Source organism: Neoarius graeffei, chromosome 8 (assembly GCF_027579695.1).
Source record: "Neoarius graeffei isolate fNeoGra1 chromosome 8, fNeoGra1.pri, whole genome shotgun sequence".
In the NCBI taxonomy this organism is placed as follows: Eukaryota; Metazoa; Chordata; class Actinopteri; order Siluriformes; family Ariidae; genus Neoarius; species Neoarius graeffei.
Genome location: NC_083576.1, coordinates 33,144,290 through 33,169,152, shown reverse-complemented (window position 1 = coordinate 33,169,152; position 24,863 = coordinate 33,144,290). Strand labels below are relative to the sequence as shown.

The following is a 24,863-nucleotide window of genomic DNA, read 5'->3' as shown; positions in this document are numbered from 1 at the left end:
GGTAGTTGTGAACATCCCCGTGCACACACAACACCTCCACCGATTGTGTTCCCCCCAATGCCTCGTCTTGCACCAGGTTTTGGTGGATTGAGGTCTGATTACAACCAGAATCCACCAACGCCTGATGTGTATCCCCTTGGATACTCACCGGTATGCGATACGCTCCAGCCCGATCGAGGGCGGCTCTTGGCGCGTCGGGGATCCGAACCACCGCGCCCACCTCCTTTACCGAGCACTGCTGTTGGAGGTGGCCCGGCTCCCCGCAGCGCCAGCAAACTGGCCCGGGCTTCCTCTCTGCACTGGTGCTCTGGGACTCACTCACCTGGGGGGGGGGAGACAGACACAGAAGGGAGAAACGGGAGGGCACCGCGGGTGCGGCGGGCCGGCTGGGGTGGGGCCGGCCCCTGCGGTGGGGGAACGGGGTGAGGATGAGACACAGGAGGAGAGGGAGAGAGAGAGGAGAGGTTGTCTGCTGTCCTGCTGTCGGGACAGCCGCCAAATGGTCCTCCGCCAGCTCGATTGCCTGATCCAGCGACGCCGGACCCACTCTGCAGCTCCGGCTGGTAGACGCGCGATGAACTGCTCCAGCGCCACCTGGTCGATGATCCCCTTGGCGTCGTGGTTGTCGGCCTTCAACCACCGCCCGCAGGCGTCCCAGAGTTGCTGGCCAAACGTGAACGGCCGGCCAACTTCCTCAAAGCGCGGAAGCGCTGCCGTTGTTGCTCGGGGGTGCGCCCCACACGCTGGAGGACGGCCCGGCGAAGGTCCGCGTAGGCCGGTCGGCGGGGAGCTGTAGCGTGGCCAGCTGCGCCTCTCCCGTTAGTAGGGGGAGGAGGCGCGCAGCGCGCGGTTTCACCGGCCACCCCGAGGTCTCTGCTACCTGCTCAAAGAGCATGAGGAATGCCTCGGGGTTGTCCTGCGGGCCCATCCTCGTCAGGGTGAAGGGGGACGGCCCCACGGTGGTGGACCCCGCTGACGCGAGGAGGTGCTGGAACGCCTGTCGCTCTTCCTGCTGAGCCAGCACCAGGGCCTCGAACCGCTGTTCCTGTTCCTTCCGGAGGGTGACTAGTGCCTGGTGCCGGCTTTGCTGGGCCGTGGGGAGGGCGTGGACCAGCTCGGCGAAAGGGGAGGACTCCATGGGGCTGTTCTGCTTCGGCGCTCCAAGTCCCGGGTTTCAGCACCACTGTAGCAGTTCAGATGGGTGGGTGGAGCACAGAAGGACGGCAGGCCAGAACTGAGTTCACAAAACCCATTTATTTTAGCTTTTCAGCCTTAACTATACAAATATATACACACACACTCCAGTCGTCTGGTTGGGGAGAGAGCCCTCTCTGCTCTCGCTCTCTTCCTTAAATAGGGCGCAATCACTGGGGAAGACACACAAACACATTAATCAACCTCAGGTGCAGGGATTCTGCCACTTACCTTCCCCGACTCCACCCTCCGGTCACAGACCGACGCTTGGCCATGCCCCCGCTGCCACAGTCCTATACACATCTTTACCAATATTAAAGATTACTAGGACTACAAAAATGCAGAAAAATAGGCTTTACTTATCTAAATGCACCTGTTGGTTCAAAAGTTAATTTGCATAGAACCTCACAGCACAACATGAAGTTACCTTAAAATATAATATAAATGCCTCAGCTTTCATGTAAGAAAAAAAACTATTAATACTAGTACTGTGTGCAGGCAGTCTCTCCTGAAGACTAAATCAAACAATCTCATCTCATTATCTCTAGCCGCTTTATCCTGTTCTACAGGGTCGCAGGCAAGTTGGAGCCTAGCCCGTAGTCAGCTGGGATAGGCTCCAGCTTGCCTGCGACCCTGTAGAACAGGATAAAGTGGCTACAGATAATGAGATGAGATGAAACAATAATTATAAACTAATAAAATAAATGGCTCAGGCTTCATAGAAGAAAAAAACAAACAATTTGAACAGAATCTCACAGTATGATGCTGAAGCTGCCTAAACAATGGAAAATAAAATACCATTTTGGCAAAAATGTTGGCATCCATTAATTTCTTGTATTAAGTAAAAAAAATAATGTAAAGTGCACACAGTCCTTCACTGTAAACATAACACACTTTCAGTAACAGAATTTAAGCCTATATAAACACTGACTCGCACGTGCTGCTTCTCTTGAACGTATACACGGAAGTAAGGCGGAAGGTAGTTTGTTGATGTCACCTCAAGACGATGCCAACGATTGGTCAAATTTGCGGGAAAGTTGCAGTGATTGGATATAATTGCAACACCGCCCTGAATTCGCGGGGATTGGTTGAATTTGCGTTGAAGTTGCAAATCGCAACATTGCGAAATCCTGGAGGGTCTGACAATGAGTCCAGTATACTTCAATGGTCTCCACCAGTCACCTTTGAGATGTGGTAGAACAGAAGATTCACAACATGAATGTGCAGGTGACAAACGTACATCAATTATGTGATGCACTCAGAATGTTTCCAACACTTTTTTTGAATACCACAAAGAACTCTTTCTTTACAGTTATTGAGGTAAACAGACACATGTATGTATCTGTAGGGATCCTTTCCATGTTTTTAGACACTTATAATAACATTATTAGCCTATCAGTGGTGAAAACAAGTGGTTAACTTAGACACTGATGTTTGCCCAAGAGGATTACATTGTATAGCCATTTTGTAGTTGCCGGATATAGTATTCTAACTCAATACTGCACTGTCATTTTTGTCCCTAGTAAATCTTTGGACCCAAAGAGATGGAAAAATAGGGTCTATGTTAAAAAAATATCCCAGCACTTTGATGATCAGGCTTATTTTTACAACCAAATGCTTGACACTCAGGCATCTTTAGGGTTGTTTACAACATTTAAAAGCGATGTGTCCACGAGCTCCACTAACCTCGATAAGTCATGTGAGGGGTCGGTGATGTCACAATTTGTACTCGGAGCGCATTATTTGAACCTTGGAGAGAGTAAGATGTCAGCGTCCAGGGACATTGTTTTTCTTTTAAAATAAAATCTGTACACAGTTTACAGGTACAAATATGAACCAGTGAACACTTGAACATGTCTTGTATGGATATTATCTATCGGTATAAAGGAGTTTACTTTTTAGGTTTTGTTTGGCTTTAAGACCTGGAAAAAAGAGCATGTTGTGCCACTGTCAGCTGATCTCATCAACAATAAATGCATAGTAGATGGTTAACTCATGACCACAAATAGTACATGCAGGTCTTAATGACTTGTCACAGACTATAATGTATACAGACCCAAGGAACTGCTAGAACAGGAAGAACTGTCACCACACTTCAAAATGTCGCTGGAAAATTCTGCTGAATATCAAGTTCATCCATCCATTATCTGTAACTGCTTATCCTGTGTAGGGTCACAGGCAAGCTGGAGCCTATCCCAGCTGACTATGGGCGAGAGGCAGGGTACACCCTGGACAAGTTACCAGATCATCGCAGGGCTGACATAAAGACAAACAACCATTCACACTTGCGGTCAATTTAGAGCCTCCAGTTAGCCTAACCTGCATGTCTTTGGACTGTGGGAGAAACTGGAGCACACCCATGCAGACACAGGGAGAACATGCAAACTCCACACAGAAAGGCCCCTATCAGCCACTGGGCTTGAACCCAGAACCTTCTTGCTGTGAGGCGACTGTGCTAACCACTACACCACCGTGCCGCCCCTGAATATCAATTTGAATTTATTTAATCATGGAATAGGTCCATGTTAGCACACAGATTAAAAAGAAAAAAAAGAATGTAGTAAACAGTCTCCAAAGAAATGACTGCAGATTTCACACATGCCGTGGTTACATAATCTTTTACATAAAATAGCAATGTTTTTGATCCAGTGTTAAACATTTATCATGTCATTTCACCTGTCATGTTAATACACCAGCTACCAGCTATTGACCTAAATACTTAATCTCAGTTGGACTATATTTTAAACAACAAAATACATTGAGACAATGGATTTGCATTTTAATAATGTTCAATGCTTGAAATGTTTACCAGCTGACATAAATAGAAAACCAGGGTTCTACATTGTATTTTGTTTCATGCCGGATATTAAATGCAGAGTATGATATGAGATGTTCAACATAACAATAGGAAAATTATAGCTTCTTTAGTGTAATACTTTTGTGAGATTTCCATCAAAACCATTAAAATGGATGAGTGTCCAAAAGTGCCTATACAAGAAGTCATAATGTAATATAAAGCCTGAAAATAAGGAACAATGAAAATGCCATCTTTGCAATCTGTAACATGTAAGCCCTAAGAAGACATTTCGGTTCCACCCCCACTATCAACTTCTGCTTTATAAGATTAAATAAATTTAAGAAGTGGCCTAAACCACAGAATTAAATACAGAAACTATGGAGTTTGAGAGACAAGAGACAGAGACAGAATAATGAAACAAATACGTGGTCAATATTCACATTTGCACTCGTTCACGAAGAAAATTATGCAGCCTCTCAGTTCAGATATACAGTATACACTATATATAATTAAGAGGTTTGTCTTCCACTAAGCCATTCATCAGGAAATTATTTTCAATTAGATTGTGTAAATGTGATTACAACGTGATTAAATTGCAAAAACAGTGCTATCTGAAACAGTTTGCAGCTTTCAAGGGCCTTCATGCATTTTCTCTATCTCTAAGATGTCCCCATCAGTGAAGCCCAAGGACAGCGATGACAATATCTCAACACTTTTCTGATGCAAGACAAAATCAATCAAGCAGTCCTTTGCACTGTTATCTATCCCTGTATCTGCCTGAACTCCATTGTCAGTACATGATGAAGCTCTGCATTCATGCTGTGGAAAATATGACATGTAGAGAATAAAAAAACATGACAGGCCACACTGTTGTGTGAAAATAAAGTTTGAAAATAATCATTGATGGAGTAGTGCGATGTGGCCCAACATAAAACAATTACTGTTTCCACCCAAAAGTTGATTATTTTCCCAATTACAGCACATCCCAAAGTGTTTTATGTCTCTTGCATTACAGAAATTAGCCTGTGATTACCTTATTTTTATATTTGTTAATTAGTATGTCATATGTTTAATTTCTTCTTGTTATCACTCATGTTTAGCCATTAGTAGTAGTTAAAGGTGCTGATTGCAATGTCGAATTCTGGGCAAAATGTTCTATTTCTATAGCTGTTGGAGTTTTGAGATATTTCTCTGCTGCACACACCGTGTATCCTATGTGTAAATGTTTTGCTGAGATAAAACGTGTCCTGCATCTTATGGTTCTGTAGATTGGCAAAGCAAATGAGCAACAATATCACGTGATGACCATGGGGCCTTTGACCTACTTTTAACCAAAACAAGTTGGCATGGGCAAACATAGCGGACTCCACTCTCCTGCCAGATAAAAGCCAGTGGAAAAGAAAAGGAAAGCCTGCCTAGTGAGTGCAACTGCAAGACAAAGCAAGGTTAGATGATGTCATTTTTCTGGACAGATAACTAAATAATTCTAGCTAGTGCTTAGCTATCTTAGCCTTCAAATGCACTTGACTGGGCTTAACTCCACGGTAGTGAGCATGGAATTATACACCTAATGTTTTGATCTTGCAGAGAAAGAAATGATGAAAGCAATAACAGAGAAAAGACATGATCTTTTGTTTCACGGATCTATTTGTGAACATCAACCACAAATTACATACCTGCAACTCAAAACTCTCTGAGGTCAATGCAGAGTCACAATATTTTTTGTGTGTCGCCATCTTAATGTGATGCAGTTCCATAGTTATGCTAATTAGTTAAACCTCCTTGCATTCAGCTGTTTCTGTAGGGCCATACTGTTTACATCAAGAGGTAGGAAAATGGTCTCAAAATGGAGAAAAGTGACCCTCAGCACATCAAAATGATCACCTTTTGTTCACATATTGTTCTTGTGAGACATAGGAAAATGCTATGCACAATAAAAAAAAAAAAAATTCAGATGACTTTGCAGTCAGCACCTTTAATAACACAAGTAAATAATACAGACATGCAGCTTGTCATGTTTGTGGAAAGCCTCAAAATGCAGTCCTTACTCCTGAAGTTTGTTCTTAAAGAACAGCTTTACCTCTGACTGTTACAATGTGCACACTGGAGACTCCTTCCCAAAATGCAAAATAAATGTCTCTTTACTGAAAGCTTCACCATATCAATGGTTTTACATTTTAATTTTCTAAAAAGTAGCTTTAAAAACCCCCAACCCTGTTTATTATTATTTCCACAACTGAAGTTTTGTAGCCACTTAAAAAGGAGTTGTGCTAATATGGCTACTGGGAGTTAATTGTTGCATGTGTATGGTCAAGTCTATGCCGGGTTGATCAATTGTTCTATGTTCCAAAAAAAAAAAAAAAGTGTGAAGACTACTAGTAGCCACAACCCCACTGTAGAATTGTCTCTGGCCCCCGATTAGTGCCAATAGCAATAGTGGAGCAGGTAACATTGCCACCTTGCAGATCAATTGTCTCTGATTCAATCTTGAGCTTGGAACACTGTGTTTGCCTTGGTTTCCTCTGGGATCTTTGGTTTCCTCCCACCTCCAAAAATCATGCCTGTAGGCCAGGGGTAGGGAACATCCAGCCTCCAGGCCATATACGGCCCGCGAGACCGTTTGATCCGGCCCGCAAGATGATTTCATAATTACTCACACACTATAAAATTGTGTGTGTATATGTGTATAAGGGGCGATTTCTCAGAGACAACAGGGGAAGCCGAGCTTCCCCTAAAATTCTCTCCCCAAACTGCGGCGTCTACGACGTTGAATTCTCATTAAAACAATAACTTGCATAACATAATATATGCCCAAGATTGTATTTATGTTCATAACTATCCTGTAACTTATTTGAGTGATGTGTGACGAACTTGCAGTTCGCTACGAGAATCACCTTTGCTGCCAGGCTGTAACCTTTCTTATTTCAATGGGCTCTATGGACTGGCAGCAGTGTTGCCAGATTGGGCAGTTTTAAGTGCATTTTGGCAGGTTTTGAACATACTTTGGGATGGAAAACGTCAGCAGTATCTGGCAACACTGACTGGCAGCCGGGTATCCGTTGCAGTCTACGAGACGGCTCTGAACAGCCAATTTCGGCTAGTTGTTATTGGTTAAAATCAACAAAATCGTCACTTCCAGGGAAGCCGGGCTTCTCTGGGACTAAACGAGACAGTGGGAGGGACAAGAAGCCGGGCTGATAAAGGATTATTGGAGGTAGCGTTTGAAAGACATGAGGACGGCGGTACTTCGGCGAGGAACACGGAAGTATGATCAGTCAGTCCCTAGCGGATGTCGAGAAAGTGTAGTCGTGTGCCAAAGTGCTGTCCGAATTTCTTTTCATATAAATGGTACTTCTCATTGATGTCTCTGTACATTACTCTGTAAATAAATGTAAATATTACTCGTTGTGTCTATTCTTTTAAGTTCGTTTCTTAAGACACGTATTTTTAAGTATGTTACCTCGCTTGTTGACAGTTTCGGCGAACACTTCCGCCTTCTTCAAAACAGTCACCAGATGTCGAGTGGTGACGTGCCTTATCAGCTGATGTACTCTATGGAGGCGTGAACGTCCCGCCCAATTTGACAGGTAGTCCACGCCTCCTGCTGTCAGGTCGCTGCCCCAGGACTGCGCTCCAGGTGTGTGACAGCGCGTACGCTCCCTCATCCCGGTTCATCGTCCTCTGTGCCCGCTTACGTATCTCCACTGCCTCCAAAATCCAACGCTGGTATCTATTCTCTTCAGCGCGAATGACTCTGGCCTCTTCCCAATTCATAATATGATTTTGTCGTTTGCAGTGGTCTGAAATGGCTGATTTTAAGTTTTCTTGGCTTGCTTTTTCGGATCTTGTGAGTCTTTTTGTTGTTTCTTTTTCACATTCTAATTGGTGTTCTTTCCTGCGAGTGTGGAAGCATCTGCCCGTTTCACCAATATAGACTTTATTGCATGACCGGCAAGGAATTTCATATATGATATTGCATTTATTGTCCAGTTGTATTTTATCTTTGGGGTGAACTAGCAGCTGTCGGAGGTTCTTGTATGGTTTGACCGGGGTGTTGATGTGGTATTTCCTCATGGATCGTTGGATGCGTTCTGTAACTCCTTTTATGTATGGTAATGTGACAAAGCCCCGGTTTGTTTTTTCTGTGTTTTTTCTTGTCTGTTTGTTTCTTTCCTTTTTTTGTGTCTGTGATTTTCCTTTTCGAATTGCCCACGGTGGATATTGGCAGTTTTTTAATGCCTGTTGGATGTGTTGGTCCTCCTCCTGTCTGTCTTTCTCCTCCGTGATGTTCTGTGTTCGGTCGTATAGTGTTCTGATTACTGACATTTTGTGTGCGATGGGATGTTCAGATGTCCAGAGAAGATATTGGTCGGTATGTGTAGGTTTTCTGTATGTTGTAATTCTAATGTTCCCTTCTTCTGTGTGGTGTATTTTTAGGTCCAGAAATGCTATAGTCTTGTCCGTTTCCTCTTCGTGTGTGAATCTGATGTTGCCTGTCTTGTCTATGGAGTTTAGATGATCCGTGAGTTGTTGTGTGTGGCCTGTTTTGGTTATTTCAAGAATGTCATCAACATATCTTTTCCAGAAGATAGGTTTGCAGTCATCCGGTGCTGTTTCTATGGCTCGGGTTTCCAGATCCTCCATAAAAAAGTTGCATAGAGTGGCAGATAGCAGGTCCCCCATTGCAAATCCCTCTTTTTGTCTATAGATTGTACCTCTGTATTGGAAATATGTGGACGTGGAAATGAAATGTAATAGTTTTGTTATGTCCTGTGCTGTAAGTTTTGTACGTTTTTTCAGGGTTCTGTCTGCTTTTAACCGGTTTTCTACTATGTTAAGAGTGTTTGTGACCGGTGTTTTTGTAAAGAGGGATATGACGTCATCCTTTAGCAGGCATCCTCACCTCAGCTAAACTGCCACCCAGAAACACAACTAAACAGGAAATGGAAGCCATCAGAACACTCGCAAAGAACAAGAAAATAACAATACTACCGGCTGATAAAGGGAGGACCACGGTTATTATGGACACTATTCAATATGAAAAACAAATGAATGAAATGTTCACGGACCCATACACATATGAAATACTCAAAAAAGACCCGACGGAGGAAAAGAAAAAAAGACTAAAACTATTACTCAAACCGTTAATGGATGACAACAAAATTGATAAACAAACATACAATCACCTCATCCCCACAGCAGACATCACCCCCCGGATATACGGCACACCGAAAATTCATAAACCCGGAGCACCACTAAGACCCATAGTAGACAGTATAGGATCAGTTACTTACAACCTTTCCAAGACACTGGCAGACATAATTAAACCACTCCTTGGACTCACGGAATACCACTGCAAAAACTCAAAACAACTGGCGAAAGAACTAAAGGAAATCAAGATAAAAAAGGATGAAATCTTTGTATCACATGACGTCATATCCCTCTTTACAAAAACACCGGTCACAAACACTCTTAACATAGTAGAAAACCGGTTAAAAGCAGACAGAACCCTGAAAAAACGTACAAAACTTACAGCACAGGACATAACAAAACTATTACATTTCATTTCCACGTCCACATATTTCCAATACAGAGGTACAATCTATAGACAAAAAGAGGGATTTGCAATGGGGGACCCGCTATCTGCCACTCTATGCAACTTTTTTATGGAGGATCTGGAAACCCGAGCCATAGAAACAGCACCGGATGACTGCAAACCTATCTTCTGGAAAAGATATGTTGATGACATTCTTGAAATAACCAAAACAGGCCACACACAACAACTCACGGATCATCTAAACTCCATAGACAAGACAGGCAACATCAGATTCACACACGAAGAGGAAACGGACAAGACAATAGCATTTCTGGACCTAAAAATACACCACACAGAAGAAGGGAACATTAGAATTACAACATACAGAAAACCTACACATACCGACCAATATCTTCTCTGGACATCTGAACATCCCATCGCACACAAAATGTCAGTAATCAGAACACTATACGACCGAACACAGAACATCACGGAGGAGAAAGACAGACAGGAGGAGGACCAACACATCCAACAGGATTTAAAATCTGCCAATATCCACCGTGGGCAATTCGAAAAGGAAAATCACAGACACAAAAAAAGGAAAGAAACAAACAGACAAGAAAAAACACAGAAAAAACAAACCGGGGCTTTGTCACATTACCATACATAAAAGGAGTTACAGAACGCATCCAACGATCCATGAGGAAATACCACATCAACACCCCGGTCAAACCATACAAGAACCTCCGACAGCTGCTAGTTCACCCCAAAGATAAAATACAACTGGACAATAAATGCAATATCATATATGAAATTCCTTGCCGGTCATGCAATAAAGTCTATATTGGTGAAACGGGCAGATGCTTCCACACTCGCAGGAAAGAACACCAATTAGAATGTGAAAAAGAAACAACAAAAAGACTCACAAGATCCGAAAAAGAAAAAGCAAGCCAAGAAAACTTAAAATCAGCCATTTCAGACCACTGCAAACGACAAAATCATATTATGAATTGGGAAGAGGCCAGAGTCATTCGCGCTGAAGAGAATAGATACCAGCGTTGGATTTTGGAGGCAGTGGAGATACGTAAGCGGGCACAGAGGACGATGAACCGGGATGAGGGAGCGTACGCGCTGTCACACACCTGGAGCGCCGTCCTGGGGCAGCGACCTGACAGCAGGAGGCGTGGACTACCTGTCAAATTGGGCGGGACGTTCACGCCTCCATAGAGTACATCAGCTGATAAGGCACGTCACCACTCGACATCTGGTGACTGTTTTGAAGAAGGCGGAAGTGTTCGCCGAAACTGTCAACAAGCGAGGTAACATACTTAAAAATACGTGTCTTAAGAAACGAACTTAAAAGAATAGTTATAATTATCAGACATAATGAATTTTCACTACATATTACTCGTTGTGCTCTGTTAACTTTCATCCATTCTATCAGTTTGATCATTCATGAATTCACTCGTTTATTTCATTTGTAGTTCAATCTGGTTGTAGGCTAGCTTGAGCCTTATTGGGATCTGCAGTGCTAGCTGCTAACAGAAATTGGTAAAGTCTCTGGAAAGCACAACCAGCTGGTATGACAGGGTCACAGACCATTTTCTGGAAAAGGAGCGGAGGGCAGAATTTGTGTATAAATAGTGTTCATGTTCATGAATCTGAAGTGTGTATATTGTTCAGTAATGTTAAGAGAATGGTGGGCTCTGTGTTATAGGTTATACCTGGGTATAATATTCAAGGTTCTGTGTGTTGCATAGCCTACCTGATTATGAATTTCCAGACTGTGTTGCAGAAGATGTTCAAGGATGTGTTGCACAGCTGGGTGTTGTGTTAAAGACTCTGTGTTGCATATCAGGGTATGATGTTCAAGGCTCTTCATTGAATAGCCAGTGATTTTTGGATGTTTGATATTTTTGATTAAGAATATGAGGCACTAGCCTGGCAAGCCAGATTATAACATGAAATGTACAAGCAAAAATACTTTCTGCCACTAGGTAGGGTTGTCTAGTTCACTATGCTAATGGGGCACACCTTTCTATGCTTTGATATCTGGCCTACCGGTTTTACGATGAATGCGTAAAATGGGCTTCCCCTGTTTTAAAAACCAGCAGCCGCCACTGAGATATATATATATATATATATATATATATATATATATATATATATATATATATATATCCATACCAGAGGCACTCGAAACTGCCAAACAGCGACTAACAGCTCTGGCCACCCGGTTGAGGAGATACACCAAGGAAGGAGAGGCCAGGAGAATAAACAAGCTGTTCTCCACTGAACCAGCCAAGGTGTACTCTCAGTGGCAGGGGAACAACAACCAGTCAGACCCACCAAGAGCTGAGGTGGAAAAATACTGGAGAGACATATGGGAAAGAAAGGCATCACACAACACCGATGCCCAATGGTTAGTGGACCTAAGAGCTGACCACAGCAACCTCCCAGAACAAGAACCAGTAACCATCTCAATGGCAGACGTCCAAGAAAGAGTGTCAAAGATGAAGAGCTGGACAGCACCAGGCCCCGATATGATCCATACGTACTGGCTGAAGAAGCGAGAAATAGACTCGCTGATCCACACCACCCGAATCTACAGCGATGACATAGGGATGTCATTCGGATTGGACAAGTGTGGCCGGATGGTCTCAAAGAGAGGCAAGATCATCCGGACTGAGGGGATTGACCTACCAGAGGGCAACATAGGTGATATCCAAGACAGCTACAAGTACCTTGGCATCCCACAGGCTAATGGAAACCATGAAGAAGCCACAAGGAAGTCAACCACAGCCAAATACCTCCAGAGAGTAAGGCAGGTCCTGAAAAGTCAGCTGAATGGTAAGAACAAGGTCCGAGCCATCAACATGTATGCACTACCAGTCATCAGATACCCCGCTGGCATCATAAACTGGCCAAAGGAGGAGATAGAAGCCACAGATATCAAGACTAGAAAGCTCCTCACCATGCATGGAGGGTTCCACCCCAAGTCCAGCGCCCTGAGACTATACACTAAGCGGAAAGAGGGAGGCCGAGGGCTAGTGAGCATCAAGACCACGGTCCAGGATGAAACATCGAAAATCCGAGAATACATCAGAAAGATGGCCCCAAAGGATGAACTGCTAAGTGAATGTCTCAGGCAGCAGAACCCTGATGAGAGTGCAGAGGAGGAGGAGGAACAGACAACCTGGAGAGACAAACCCCTACATGGTATGTACCACCGTCAGATAGAGGAAGTGGCTGATATCAAGAAATCCTACCAGTGGCTGGATAATGCAGGACTGACAGACAGCACAGAGGCACTAATCATGGCAGCACAAGAACAGGCCATAAGCACAAGAGCCATAGAGGCCAGGATCTACCAGAGTAGATCAGACCCAAGATGCAGACTGTGCAAAGAAGCCCCTGAAACAGTCCAGCACATAGTAGCAGGGTGTAAGATGCTAGCTGGATCAGCGTACATGGAGAGGCACAACCAAGTGGCTGGGATAGTATACAGGAACATCTGCAACCAGTATGGAATAGAAGTACCCAAGTCCCAATGGGCCATACCACAGAAGGTGGCTGAGAACAACAGGGCCAAGGTTCTGTGGGACTTCAGCTTCCAGACTGACAAACAGATCCTGGCTAACCAACCGGACATAGTGGTGATGGACAAAGAGCAGAAGAGGGTGGTGGTGATAGATGTGGCGATCCCAGCTGACGCCAACATCAGGAAGAAGGAACATGAGAAACTTGAGAAGTATCAAGGGTTGAAAGAGCAGCTGGAACGGATGTGGAAGGTCAAGGGTTGCGTGGTCCCCGTGGTAGTGGGGGCACTTGGGGCAGTAACCCCCAAACTGGGAGAGTGGCTCCAGCAAATCCCAGGAACAACATCTGAAGCCTCAGTCCAGAAGAGCGCAGTCCTAGGAACATCGAAGATACTGCGCAGAACCCTCAAACTCCCAGGCCTCTGGTAGAGGACCCGAGCTTGAGGATGACATGGATACCACCTCCCCCCCGGGGGTGAGAAGGAGATTTTTTATATGAGTGATTCCACACTTATGGGGACATGAACTTATTTTTAAAAATTCACCTAAAACCATTTCTTTTTTACCATCAGGTCACAAAACATGTAATCTTTAATGAATGATATGTTAAAAGATAACTTTAATTTTCTGAGATGTAATAAAAACATATTTATATGCCAAAGTCAAGCCTATGAGTTCCAAAATGATGTCTGTTACATTACTTCTGTTACGATTGTCCATCTCACGTCTGTTACAAATTAATTACAATCTAGCTATATACCATGTTAATCTTATTGAAAGAATGTGTATGTTTATTCTACTACACATGTTTATTAATTATATTTGCTAAAACATCACCTTCCTATGTTTCAAAAAGTAATTCTACATTGTTAAAATTGAGAATATATATGTCCACAACACTTCTGTTACGTTCTGACTTTGGCATATAAATCTGTTTTTATTACATCTCAGAAAATTAAAGTTATCTTTTAACATATCATTCATTAAAGATTACATGTTTTGTGACCTGATGGTAAAAAAGAAATGGTTTTAGGTGAATTTTTAAAAATAAGTTCATGTCCCCATTTCAGTACCCATAAGCGTGGAATCACTCCCTCGCTCTCTCTCTCTCTCTCTCTCTCTCTCTATATATATATATATATATATATATATATATATATATATATATATATATAAAATATGTGTGTGTGTAATTAAATCAGAAAAAATGAGACTGCAATTAATAAAATAGGCGAGTGGTTGTCTTTCCGGGCCAAGGTCAGGGTCCTGAACCCCACATGAGCAGATCGTGATCATGCGTGGTCACATCACGTCATTTAGCGGGCATAGACAGACTGTAACGATTTCACCAAAACGCACCATGGTGAGTATGAAGAAGAGAAAAGGTAGATGTTGAATGTCTCGCTTTTCAGGAAAAATGGACAAACGATTATTTTTTCGTAGAAGTAAAAGGCAAGCCCATTTGCTTAGTTTGTGGGGAAGCACTTGCAGTGATGAAAAAGGCTAATCTGGAGCTTTATTACAGCATCAAACATGGCAACCTGGATAAGCTGAAAGGACAAGTGTGTGTGGATAAAATTAATGCTCTTCGGCGGAGTTTGGGCACCCAACAAGCAACATTCACAAGACCTCAAGGTAACCAAGAAAACGTTACACAGGCTAGTTTTGTGGTAAGTGAGCTAATCACTAAGAAACTGAAACCACATTCAGAAGGGGAGTTTGTGAAGGAGTGCCTTGTCGCTGCCGTGGAACTGCTCGCACCGGACAAAGTGAAACTTTTCCAAAGTGTCAGTTTGTCTCGAAGAACCATCTCTGATCAGGTTACTGACATGGCACAAGACATTGAGAAAACACTGAAGGATACTGCGAGGGATTTTCAGTTTTTCTCATTAGCCGGCGACGAGACAACAGACATCACAAATACTGCCCAATCTTGCCATTTTTGTGCGTGGGATTACAGCTGAGTTTGATACGCGGGAGGAAATGCTGTCTTTGCAAGCCATGCATGGCACTACCAAAGGTGAGGATTTGTTTGAGCAAGTTGTTTTGGCTATGAACAAATTCAACCTGCAGTTTGACAAGTTAAGTGGACTGGCGACAGACGGAGCCCCAGCCATGGTTGGTGTGCAGAAAGGATTGACTGCGTTGGTTAAAAAAAGAAATGAGTCGTCTCAGTCTGGATCCAAATGAGTTGGTTGTGTGCCACTGTATCATACACCAAGAGAGCCTGTGTGCACATTCCCTGAAGCTCAATAATGTGATGACTACTGTTGTTTCCACTATCAAATTCATTAAAAGCATTGGACTTAGCAGCTGCCAGTTTAAAGAGCTACTGAGTGAGCTTGAGTCAGAGTATGGAGACCTGGTTTACCATTGTGAGGTGCAGTGGTTGAGTCGTACAGATATGCTTGCATGCTTCTACAACTTGAGGGAAGAAGTAAAGCAGTTCATGGAGATGAAGGGCAAACCAGTCGCTGAACTCAGTGATAGCAAGTGGCTGTGTGATTTGGCCTTCATGGTGGACATTACCAAGTACCTCTCAGAACTGAATGTTAAGCTCCAAGGTCCCAACCAGCTTTTCAGCTCACTGTTTTCAAATGTGAAATCATTTGAAGCTAAACTGAAGCTGTGGCAAGTGCAACTGGAAAGGGGAAACACTGTGGACTTTCCTACTTTGCAAGAACAAAAGCCTGCTGTGACATCTGAATATGCTGGGGAGTGTGCAAAACTACTCCAGACCTTTGGAGAGAGGTTCCAGCTGATGAGAAGTTACGAGAAGGACCTGAACATATTTGCAACACCATTCAATGTGGAACCAGCTGATGTGCCTGACAACCTACAGCACGAAATCATTGAGCTGCAAAGCAACAATGAGCTCAAAGCTAGGTACAACAACCTTCCTCTGCTTGAGTTCTACAAACTGTATGTGCGTCCTGAGGATTTTCCCATTCTGAGGAGACATGCACTGAAGTTTGCATCACTGTTTGGGACAACCTACTGCTGTGAGCAGTTCTTCTCAAAACTGACCCTTGTAAAGAATTGGTTCCGCTCAAGACTGACCCAAACTTGGAAAACCAGCTGCGAGTAGCATCATCATCTGTACCATCTGACATCAGATGCCTTGCCAAAGAAAATCAGTTCCAGCCTTCACATTAGATATAATAATAAAAATTGGTAAAATATTATTATATTGTAGCATCTTCATTACATAAAATGCTCAAAGTGCTTTACATCAGTACATATAAAATCAATAAGAACACAAGACTAACAACAGAGCATTAAAACAATAAGAGGTGGATAAAATTTAAAAAGAAAATGGGAAGGTTAAAAAGGGATAAAACAGAAAGTTCCACCAATAAAGTTGCTTTATTTGAATAGTATGAAAGAAAGCTAAAATAAAATGGGCTGCATCTTAAAATTTTCAGCAGAGGTTATGAGTTAAAAAATTTAGTTTGGCCCCCACAGGATGTTATAAATCTCGAAATGGCCCTTGATAGGAAAAAGGTTCCCCACCCCTGCTGTAGGCAGACTGGCTATGTTAAATTGCTCTAGCTGTGAATGTGTGTGCATGGTGCTTCTGAGAATGGTGTCCCATCCAGAGTGTATGTATATTACTGTATCAATTACAACCCCGATTCCAAAAAAGTTGGGACAAAGTACAAATTGTAAATAAAAACGGAATGCAATGATGTGGAAGTTTCAAAATTCCATATTTTATTCAGAATAGAACATAGATGACATATCAAATGTTTAAACTGAGAAAATGTATCATTTAAAGAGAAAAATTAGGTGATTTTAAATTTCATGACAACACCACATCTCAAAAAAGTTGGGACAAGGCCATGTTTACCACTGTGAGACATCCCCTTTTCTCTTTACAACAGTCTGGAAACGTCTGGGGACTGAGGAGACAAGTTGCTCAAGTTTAGGGATAGGAATGTTAACCCATTCTTGTCTAATGTAGGATTCTAGTTGCTCAACTGTCTTAGGTCTTTTTTGTCATATCTTCCGTTTTATGATGCGCCAAATGTTTTCTATGGGTGAAAGATCTGGACTGCAGGCTGGCCAATTCAGTACCCAGACCCTTCTTCTACGCAGCCATGATGCTGTAATTGATGCAGTACGTGGTTTGGCATTGTCATGTTGGAAAATGCAAGGTCTTCCCTGAAAGAGACGTCATCTGGATGGGAGCATATGTTGCTCTAGAACCTGGATATACCTTTCAGCATTGATGGTGTCTTTCCAGATGTGTAAGCTGCCCATGCCACACGTACTAATGCAACCCCATACCATCAGAGATGCAGGCTTCTGAACTGAGCGCTGATAACAACTTGGGTCGTCCTTCTCCTCTTTAGTCCGAATGACACGACGTCCCTGATTTCCATAAAGAACTTCAAATTTTGAGTCGTCTGACCACAGAACAGTTTTCCACTTTGCCACAGTCCATTTTAAATTAGCCTTGGCCCAGAGAAGACGTGTGCGCTTCTGGATCATGTTTAGATACGGCTTCTACTTTGATCTATAGAGTTTTAGCTGGCAACGGCGGATGGCACGGTGAATTGTGTTCACAGATAATGTTCTCTGGAAATATTCCTGAGCCCATTTTGTGATTTCCAACACAGAAGCATGCCTGTATGTGATGCAGTGCTGTCTAAGGGCCCGAAGATCACGGGCACCCAGTATGGTTTTCCGGCCTTGACCCTTATGCACAGAGATTTTTCCAGATTCTCTGAATCTTTTGATGATATTATGCACTGTAGATTATATGTTCAAACTCTTTGCAATTTTACACTGTCGAACTCCTTTCTGATATTGCTCCACTATTTGTCGGCGCAGAATTAGGGGGATTGGTGATCCTCTTCCCATCTTTACTTCTGAGAGCCGCTGCCACTCCAAGATGCTCTTTTTATACCCACTCATGTTAATGACCTATTGCCAATTGACCTAATGAGTTGCAATTTGGTCCTCCAGCTGTTCCTTTTTTGTACCTTTACTTTGTAACTTTTCCAGCCTCTTATTGCCCCTGTCCCAACTTTTTTGAGATGTGTTGCTGTCATGAAATTTCAAATGAGCCAATATTTGGCATGAAATTTCAAAATGTCTCACTTTCGACATTTGATATCTTGTCTGTGTTCTATTGTGAATACAATATCAGTTTCTGAGATTCGTACATTATTGCATTCCGTTTTTATTTACAATTTGTACTTTGTCCCAACTTGGCGGCACGGTGGTGTAGTGGTTAGCGCTGTCGCCTCACAGCAAGAAGGTCCGGGTTCGAGCCCCATGGCCGGCGAGGGCCTTTCTGTGTGGAGTTTGAATGTTCTCCCCGTGGCCGCGTGGGTTTCCTCCGGGTGCTCCGGTTTCCCCCACAGTCCAAAGACATGTAGGTTAGGTTAACTGGTGACTCTAAATTGACTGTAGGTGTGAATGTGAGTGTGAATGGTTGTCTGTGTCTATGTGTCAGCCCTGTGATGACCTGGCGACTTGTCCAGGGTGTACCCCGCCTTTCGCCCGTAGTCAGCTGGGATAGGCTCCAGCTTGCCTGCGACCCTGTAGAACAGGATAAAGCGGCTAGAGATAATGAGACTGAGACTTTGTCCCAACTTTTTTGGAATTGGGGTTGTACCAAAACATCTCACACTTGTACTAGAAGAACTTGTTTTTAACGATGGAGTTAGAAAGCTGAATGTTTTACAAATACCCCACAATTTGCAAGCAAACAGAACATAATTCATACATTCCCCACAATTTGCAAATATACACATCATGCTTTACAAATACAACAAACACCTCTCAAAGAAACACAAACTGCTTTGGAAATACAAAACATGGTGTGGCAGCGGGGGCGTGGCCGAGCATTGGTTTGTGAATGGAGGGCGGGGTCAGGGAAGGTGAGTGGCCAAGTCACTACACCTGTCGTCCATTAATGTGTGTGTGTGTCTCTTGCAGTGATGGAGTATAAGAGGAGTAGGAGAGCAGAGGAGTGGTGGTTGGGACCAGAACACAACTGTATGTGTGTCTGTGTCTTAGAGTGCTCGTTTCTGTGCTGAAAAGCAACCAATAAACATGTGTTTGAGCACTAGCAACCGCCTGCTGTACTTCTGTACTCCACCCACATCAGGGAAGTTTTCACAGTGGTGCCAAAACCCGGGAGTGCAGAAGGGAGCCCATCCATGGAGTCCTTGCCATTCAAGGACCTCATTCATGCCTTCACCACAGCACAGCAGAACCAGCATCAAGCACTGATCACCCTTTGAAAGGAGCAGGAACAATGCTTCGAGGCCTTGATGCTGGCCCAGTAAGAAGACCACCAGGCGTTCCAACACTTGCTCGTGTCGGCGGGGACCTCGACCGCCACTGCAGCGGACCCTCCCCACCTCATCCTAATGAAGATGGGTTTGCACGACGATCCGGAAGCCTTCCTTGCACTCTTCGAGCAAGCAGCCAAAGCGTGGGGGTGGCTGGTTTAGCAGCGCACAGTGCGCCTACTTCCCCTGCTGACTAGTAAGGCGCAGCCCACTGCGCTGCAGCTCCCCGCCGACAGCCGGCTCATATACACAGACTTAAAGCGAGTCATTCTCCAGCAAGTCAGCTGCTCCCTGGAACAACAGCATCAGCGCTTCCGTGCGCTGAGTTTGGAGGAGGTCGGCCGGCTGTTCGCGTTCGACCAACAACTCGGGGGCACCCGCCGGCGGTGGCTGAGGACAGACGACTGCGACACCAAGGGAATTATGGACCTGGTGACACTGGAGCAGTTCATCACATGACTTCTGGAAGGAATAGCGGAGTGGGTCCAGTGTCATCACCTGGCATCGCTGGAACAAGCCATCAAGCTGGCAGAGGACCACATGTCAGCAGTTCCAACGGCAGGAAGACGTGCTTCCTCTTCTCCTTTTTCCTCTTCCTCTGTTCCCTGTCCTCGCCCTATTCCCCCACTGCGGAGGTGGGGGCCGGCTTCTCCCCAGCCGACCCGATGCACCCGTGGTGTCCTCCCGTTTTCCCCTTCTGTGTCTGTGTCTTCTCCCCCCCAGGTGAGTGACATCCATAACACCAGTGCAGAGGGAGAGCCTGGGCCGGTGTGCTGGCGCTGCGGGGAGACGGGGCATCTCCAAAGTCAGTGCTCTGCAATGGCGGTGGGAGCGGTGGTCCGGGTCCCCGATGTGCCAGAAACTACCCTCGATCGGGCCGGAGCGTATTGTATACCAGTAAGTGTATAAGAGGATATGTATCAGGCCTTGGTGGATTCCGGCTGTAACCAGACCTCAATCCACCAAAGCCTGGTGCAAGGTGAGGCACTGGGGAGAGCACAAGTGGTGAAAGTATTGTGTGCATGGGGATGTTCACAACTACCCTTTAGTGTCCATCCACATTCTATTTTGGGGAGAAAAGCATAGAGTAAAGGCGGCGGTTAATCCTTGTCTCACCCACTTGCTGATTTTGGGGACTGATTGGCCAGGGTTTAAAGAATTAATGGAACACAGCAAGAAGTGGGTCCTGCAGTAATATGTCTTGGGAAGATCCTGGTCCAGCATTGGCTGGGGAAGCTGGCACAGAGTTGTCTACGTTAGCACCATGTCAGGGCAATACATGGAGCAAGGAGCAGCCCACCCCTCCTTCCTCTCTCAGGGATTCCCTTGAGGATTTCCCGCTAGAGCAGTCGTGAGACGAGACTCTGCGGCATGCATTTGACCAAGTGAGAGTAATCGATGGTCAGATTCTCCAGCCGAGCGTGACACCGGCCTTCCCCTATTTCGCTATTATTAAGGATAGGTTGTACCGAGTGACACAGGACACTCAAACTGGCGAACAAATAACTCAGTTATTAATCACAAAGAGCCATAGGGAACTCATTCTATGCGGCTCACTTTAATCTCATGGCCAGACACTTAGGGCAGGATAAAACACTAGCCTGAATAATGGCCTGGTTCTATTGGCCAGGGATTCATGGGGATGTTCGTCAGTGGTGTGCGGCGTGCCGCGAATGCCAATTAGTAAATCCCGTGGCCACTCCAAAAGTGCCCTCTCCCTCTAATCGAGACTGCTTTTGAAAGAATTGGGATGGATCTCGTCAGGCCATTAGATTGGTCAGCACGGGGATATCGCTATATTTTAGTTCTGGTGGACTATGTAACGTGATATCCGGAAGTGGTGCCTCTCCGCAATATCTCAACACGCTGTATTGCGGACGTGCTCTTCCATATCATCTCCTGGGTCGGGATTCCGAAAGAAATCCTGACAGACTAAGGCACTACATTTATATCACGCACATTGCACAAACTGTATGGGTTATTGGCAATTCAGCCTATCCGCACCAGTGTCCATCACCCACAAATGGATGGCTTAGTGGAATGGTTTAATCGAACACTCAAAAACTTAATTTGGAAATTTGTAAGTGAGGATGTGCATAATTGGGATAAATGGCTCAAGCCCCTGTTATTTGCAGTTTGAGAGGTCCTGCAAGCCTCCATGGGTTTTTCACCATTCGAGTTATTATATGGGCGTAAGCCATGCGGCATTTTGGATGTGCTACGTGAAAATTGGGAGGAGGGACTTTTGCCTAGCAAGAACAAAATTCAATACATTCTTGACCTGCACGCAAATTCCACATACTCACTCACTCAACCCAGGAGAATTTACGGCAGGCACAAGAACATCAAGTTGGACTGTATGACAGGGGCATGTGCCTTAGAGAGTTCACACTGGGAGACAAAGTGCTCATATTATTGCCCACATTGAGCTCCAAATTAATCACCAAGTGGCAAGGGCCCTTTGAGGTCACATGGCGATTCAGAGACGTTGACTATGAGGTGAGGTGAGTGAATGGACAGGGGTGGGGCATTGCAAATTTACCACCCCAATCTGTTAAAACACTGGAATGAGGAGGTCCCCGTGGTGTTGGTAGTCCCAGAGAAGGCGGTGCAGGGGCCGGAGGTACAAAAAAAAAAATCTCCAGCTACTCTGGTCCCTTGTGGAGACCACCTCTCACTGGCCCAACTCACGAAGGTGGCCCAGTTGCAGAGGGAATTTTCCGACATGTTCTTGCCCCTACCCAGCCGCACCCACCTCATAGAACATCACATTGAGCCGCCCCCAAGGGGGGTGGTGCAGAGTTGCCCTTACCGCTTGCCTGAACACAACAAAAAGGTGGTCCAGGATGAACTCAAGGCCATGCTCAAAATGGGCATAATCCCACAGTGACTGAAGCAGCAGTGACTGGAGCAGGTCCTGGTTCCCAAGACTGATGGGTCGGTCCAGTTCTGTGTGGACTATAGAAAGGTCAATGCAGTGTCTAAATTCGAAGCATACCCAGTGCCTTGCATTGATGAGTTGCTCGATCGATTAGGCACTGTTCATTTTTACCCGACACTGGATCTATTGAAGGGATATTGGCAGATCCCAATATCCTCCTCTATCCTGAGAGAAAACGGTCTTTTCCACACCGTTTGGGTTACACCAATTTATCATGCTTCCTTTTGGGTTATTTGGGGCTCCCATGACGTTCCAGCGGCTCATGGACAGGATTCTCTGCCCTCATGCCGCCTGCATGGCCACATACCTCAACGATATCATTATCTATAGCAATGATTGGCCGCGGCACCTAGAACACCTTAGGGCCGTCCTAAAGTCGCTGAGGTGTGCGGGTCTCACAGCTAACCCAAAAACGTGTGCAGTTGGGTGGGTGGAAGTATGGTATCTGGGTTTCCACTTGGGTCATGGGCAGGTGTGTCCCCAAATTAACAAGACTGCAGTGATTGCAGCCTGCCCAAGGCCCAAGACCAAAAAGGGGGTGAGACAGTTCCTGGGGTTGGCTGGCTACTATCGTAGGTTCATACCTAATTATTCGGACGTCACCAGCCCACTGACTGATCTCCCTAAAAAGGGAGCGCCAGATCCGGTCCAGTGGATGGAGCAATGTCAACAGGCTTTCTCTAGGGTAATAGCTGCACTGTGTGGGGAGGCCACTTTTACACTCCCCTGACTTTTCTCTCCCCTTTATTTTACAGACAGATGCATCAGACAGGGGGCTGGGGGCCGTTCTGTCCCAGAAGGTGGAGAGTGAGGAACGACCTATGCTGTACATTAGCCAGAAGTTGTCAATGCGTGAAAGCAAGTACAGCACGATAGAGTGCCTAGCCATCAAGTGGGTGGTCCTCGCCATCCGGTACTACCTGCTGGGATGCCCTTTCACCCTCTGTTCAGATCACGCGCCCCTCCAGTGGCTCCACCGCATGAAGGATGCCAACGCGCGGATCACCTGTTGGTATCTTGCCCTCCAGCCATTCGAATTCGAGGTGGTCCACAGGCCAGGGGCACAGATAGTGGTGGTGGACTTCCTGTCCCATCGGGGGGAGTCTGCTGCAGGCCAGACAGCTCCCCAGCCTAAATCAGGCAGTGGGGGTATGTGGCAGCGGGGGCATGGCCAAACGTCGGTTTGTGAATGGAGGGCGGAGACAGGGAAGGTGAGTGGCCAAGTCACTACACCTGCCGTCAATTAGTGTGTGTGTGTGTGTGTGTGTGTGTGTGTTTCTTGCAGTGATGGTGTATAAGAGGAGTAGGAGAGCAGAGGAGTGGTGATTGGGACCAGAACACCACTGTGTGTGTGTCTGTTCGTGTCTTAGAGTGACCATTTCTGTGCTGAAAAGCAACCAATAAACGTGGGTTTGAGCACTAGCAACTGCCTGCCGTACTTCTGTACTCCACCCACATCAGGGAAGCTTTCACACATGGCTATCAAAAAAAAAGAAAAAAAAAGAAATACCATGTGTTTTGCAAATATAAATGCTACTTACACAGATGCAGGACAGGTTCCACAAATGTAAAGAAAGAATTTAAATAAGCAACATTTTGCATGTCTGTGTCATCGGTTTTACAAATGCATCAGAAGTATACAGCAACATATGTTATTTGTAGATGACATGATTTTTTGGTACTGTTATTCTGCTTGAACAAGTTGTACATGAAAATGCCCCAATTTTCTCACAAATAGGCTGAACAGCAAAACAGCAGGTGGGACCAAAGAGACATCTACCTTTAGCTCATTTAGCCTTCCAAAGGATTTTTCCACATCAGAGACATTATAAAGAAGAAGACATCCCACTTTAAGAATCCTGAATAGAAATCTATGGGAAAAGTTTGTAACGCCAAAGATGGTGATTGTGTGCACATATCCCAGCCCTCCCCAAAAGCCAATCGTCTGCCAAACCAGAAAATATATTAAGCCAATTGTGTTGTTGCACTGACACAACCATGCAGGTGAGCATGCATAGTAGAAGTATAGCAACCTTGTAGCAAACTATGGTAGAAGTATAACCTGTGGTAAAGAAAAAAAAAACTTTTTAAACCTTATTTTGGCAGAAAGTCACCAAAATCTTTAATCAGTTTTTCTCCGATTTGACGGGTGATTCTATACATGTTGTTTTTATGTCCTAGTTGCCACTGAAAGTGCAGTTATAACTTTCTCCCCATTCATTTACATAGGCATTTGGTCTTGTTGTCCTGACTTGACTGCCCGATGGCTGCCAAGTAGCAAGACTTGCCTATAAAGACTTTGTCCACCTCCAGTAAACATAGCTTTATAACTTTTAGTTTTAATAACATTAATAGATAATTTTTTTCAAGCTAATGTTAGTTGTGGTAAAGAGAACAATACATTATCTGTTTTATTAACACTGTTAATCACATACTGGATAATTTAATGTTTAATCTGGGAAGAAGAACATTTTGAAATATTTCATACTTTGCACAAAAAAATATAGAGCGGCAGCTACAATTACTGACACTTTTTAATGATCTTTTG

The 24,863-nt window shown here is 44.6% G+C and overlaps 1 protein-coding gene across 1 annotated transcript in view; it reads left to right on the top strand.

The window, feature by feature from the left end:
- Positions 1-2,409: 2,409 nt before the first annotated feature.
- LOC132889885 (BTB/POZ domain-containing protein KCTD16-like) overlaps positions 2,410-24,863 on the top strand; it is a 60,446-nt gene continuing 37,992 nt past the window's right edge. Inside the window, exons 1-2 of the mRNA XM_060926707.1 lie at positions 2,410-2,421; positions 5,352-5,436. Of these exons, the coding sequence (XP_060782690.1) occupies positions 2,410-2,421; positions 5,352-5,436 (97 nt within the window). The remainder of the gene's footprint in view (positions 2,422-5,351; positions 5,437-24,863) is intronic.